The sequence below is a fragment of the Branchiostoma floridae genome, chromosome 9 (assembly GCF_000003815.2).
Source record: "Branchiostoma floridae strain S238N-H82 chromosome 9, Bfl_VNyyK, whole genome shotgun sequence".
In the NCBI taxonomy this organism is placed as follows: Eukaryota; Metazoa; Chordata; class Leptocardii; order Amphioxiformes; family Branchiostomatidae; genus Branchiostoma; species Branchiostoma floridae.
In genome coordinates, this window is record NC_049987.1 from 24,223,729 (window position 1) to 24,227,366 (window position 3,638).

The following is a 3,638-nucleotide window of genomic DNA, read 5'->3' on the forward strand; positions in this document are numbered from 1 at the left end:
CAGATTTGCGGTTTAATATTTAATATGTAACATACTTATGGTTTCCGGTACTGGCCTTAGTTGAGACACATGAAACTCAATTTCTACAGTTGTGACTAGTATTAACAAAGTAATAAGTTAGTCCTTGGTTTTGCTATCAGTTGTTACCGTTTGGTTTTCTATGGATGCATCTGGGGTGAAAACAGCTTTATTCTATTCATCAACTCTTAGATTTATCATATTAAGATGGAAGGAAGGCGCCTTATTACTATGCTAAAAACTTTTTAAAAAACATTACGATGTTAGGCCTACATTTCAGCCCAAGTGAAGTTTTATGATCAAGTGACAATTAAGCACTGTGCACTGGCTTTTTCAGCAAAATGATAAATTAAAATGTAAAAATTAGCTCTGATTACTTAGAAAACCTTCGATGCATCCACTGTTCAATACTAATCTTATGTTTAATATTAACAAACTGAGAAAAATGAATTTGGAATGATAAGGACTATAGTTGCTTTATTAAAATGTGAATGGGTAATATTTGTAGGGGATACAACATTATTGTGTGAAGTTTGATGAATAGAAGCAAATGAAAAACAGAATAAATTTTGTAATAGTTTATAACTTCAGCTTTTGCAGTTTGGGTAGAAACAACATTTGAGTGCAGAATTGAAAAGTATATCATTATGAAAAGTAAAGAATGTTTAGTTTTGCTGATTTCTTTTTTTGTGATTTTTTTTTAGTTCACTGTGATGTTATGTTTCTATGCTGACCCTTTGTCCCCCCTCTCTATGTCTTTCCTATGCCTTTCACGCTTGTAGGAAAGGTGAAAACTACCGTACTGAGGAGGTAGGCATTCGCGTGTAAAACAACTTGGTCTTCTTGGTGGAGCTAGGCAGTCTTCGGTGCAAAACTGAGCATGAATAAGAGAATTAGAGGTTATATTGCACTTCGGGTCACAGCAATTTTAAGTTATTGCTCTGAACAGTTCGAAAAATGGTCCGAAGTACACAAAGTATTGTTTTAACTCGAGATTCTAATCCATTGGTCATAGAATTAAATTGTAATATTGGTCTTGTCATTTCTTAGACTTGGGTCAGAAATCGGAGGGTCTATCCATATTTTTTTCATGCTACTCCAAATTTTTCATGAAAGAATCGAACAAGACAATGTACCAGTATTAAATTTGTGTGGTCTCTGGGTCAGGGATAATTTATTCTTTAAAAACAGACATAATACTATTTAGTGAAATTTGTATCTGATATTTTCTTGTTTGTCATTGAAAGTAGTGTGGAGGAAAGTGGTTTCATCATAAACATTTTTCTGTCTGCCTGTTGGTGAAAACATACATGTTCATCGTGTGCTATTAAAGTGTTATGTCAGAAAAGTTCAGCCACAAGACCAAGTACATCTTGTACTTTCCATTTCACATCGCAGTGACTAACACAACACGCCGTGACCAAACCAAACTCCATCTGTTTTCGACCAGTTCACAGCTTCCCTAGCTCTACCAACAGGACATTCGGTACAGGATGACATCATGTCTTTGAAACTTCCCCTTTGCGAGGGTAACTAGGGATCAAAGACATCCTGAGTGCCTGTTGCATGGTTCTCTTCCTGCATGCCCCTGTGTGTGTCAATGTTTTGTCTTGTGAGCCAACTTCAAGGCTTCCCAAAGCCCCTGGGATGAAAAACAAGTTCAAAAGCGGGGAAACGCGGATCACTCTTTTATTTACACCAGGAAAAGGGATACCAAATTTGGGTGAAACCAGTTAGAGAAAGGGGAGACAAGTTTGTGTGGATTTTTTTTCCCACAGCTGGGTTTCGTTCGTTTGGGCTGTTTAGACATTTGGATGTGATCCCAAGTGCCCTAAACCATTAGGAGCTTTCTTGTGAAGAAAGGCAGAAGAAAACGCACATTCCATTCTTTGTCAATGACTATGTGTTGGCGCAACGGATAGGGTGTTTGGCACAGAACCCAGAGGTCCTGGGTTTGAATCCCCTGGCATGCCACCAATGTTGTGCCCTTGGGAAAGGGACTTTGCACGACTTTCCTCACTCCCTGATGTGAAAAATCTGTACCTGACTTGGGTTGGGGAAGTTAAATTCGGTTAAGGAGAGGGATGGGCTCCACCTTCCAATACCGTGCCCTCGAGACACAGTGGATAACAACCCACTGCACCTACGACCATTGAGAAAAAGACTGGGATCTCCTTTACCTACATTGTAAATCATGTTAGATGGAAAGGTGCTTTGGGAAGAGTTGGTCTCAGTATTTACTGTGTTTCCGATTTCCTGCTCTGCAGCAGTGCCCATGTTTCTCTCTCTCTCCGTCATCCCCCTAACTCTGCACACTTCCTTCTTCACCTTCCAGAGTCTAGTGCCCTGATGTCTCGCGGGAATGCTGTGCATGTGGCACCCAAAGCCAGCTGATGTGTTACTCAATTTACATTTCAAACCTGCAAATGTATAATGACAAACTCTCTCGGTTACGATACGTCACCCGCTGTGCCCTTGTACATGTGTATATTTGTGCCAAAGACTGGACACGCCACGCTAGCATCCCTCCCTCCAGTATGTCCTACGTGTGTGTATCTTCTGCACAGTAGGTCTATCTCTTCTATCTTACGTATCATCGATTTTCATAGCTATTGTTTAATGATATTGCTCTCGCTGGTCCGGAGACGGGGGCAGCCTGATCCTATCTCTCCTATCAAACATGGTATTTTATTGATTTTGAACTGTAATATATATTGAAAGCTACTTTTTTTGCACTGTTAGTGGTGTATAATAGAAGTACGTATAAAAGAAAATGCCATTTGAATCCTCCCTAAGCTTTTGAGGAGCTTAGAATGCTCATTGTGGAATGTAGAAATGAAATGTTCAACATGTTACTGAGATAGCGATAATTTACTATATAGCAATGGAACAAAATACTTAAGGTTTTCATTAATGGTTTCGACACCTGTTTAAATGTTTAAAGTGTTAACTATGACAACCAACACAAAAAGTACGTAGTCACTCCTTCAAGATTAGTTTTGTGTTGATCAACTCAGATTTCTTGAAGACGATCTGTTTCGTAGATCAATGTATATTCTGATATAGGAAAACCCTTTGTTACTATCTAAGGTGTTACTTAAACTGTTACAGTCGGTGCTGCAGTTAAGGAGTGGAGTTAAGATCGTATACCAATGATCTGTGTATGTGCTCTTCTGCTTTGCAAGATATAGCACCGCCTCTGGTTAGGGTTGCACCATGTAACCACGGGTTGGAATATTACAGTACTTATTAAAGACATTTACTGGACTTCTCCTGGCTTGCGAGTTTATTGATGTCTGTATCAAACAGTGATCTTACTGAATGATCATATAGATATTTCTTGAACTATTGGTGTCGCGTTTGTGTAATAATTCGGATGTTTGGCCCATAACCTGGGTTAGAATCCCCTGACATGCCGCTGATGTTGTGCCCTTGGGAAAGGCATTTTACAAGACTTTCTTTACTATAGTCCAACCAGGTGTAAATATGGTTACCTGGCTTCGGTTGGGAGGCAAAAAATGGTGAAACTGGAAGGAGAGGGTTGGGCTCTACCTTCCAATATCGAATCCTAGACACAGTGGATAGCAACACAGCCCCTACTATGGCCCCCGAAAATGGAA

At 39.6% G+C, this 3,638-nt stretch overlaps 1 protein-coding gene across 2 annotated transcripts in view; it reads left to right on the forward strand.

Moving 5' to 3' along the window:
* Positions 1 to 3,285, forward strand: part of LOC118422645 (chloride intracellular channel protein 4-like) — a 10,228-nt gene extending 6,943 nt beyond the window's left edge. The window contains exons 3-4 of one of the 2 annotated variants that reach the window (XM_035830304.1): positions 801 to 828; positions 2,354 to 3,285. In XM_035830304.1, the coding sequence (XP_035686197.1) occupies positions 801 to 828; positions 2,354 to 2,360 (35 nt within the window). In that variant the 3' untranslated portion in view covers positions 2,361 to 3,285. The remainder of the gene's footprint in view (positions 1 to 800; positions 829 to 2,353) is intronic. The other variant, XM_035830303.1, reaches the window with a different exon arrangement.
* Positions 3,286 to 3,638: the final 353 nt, after the last annotated feature.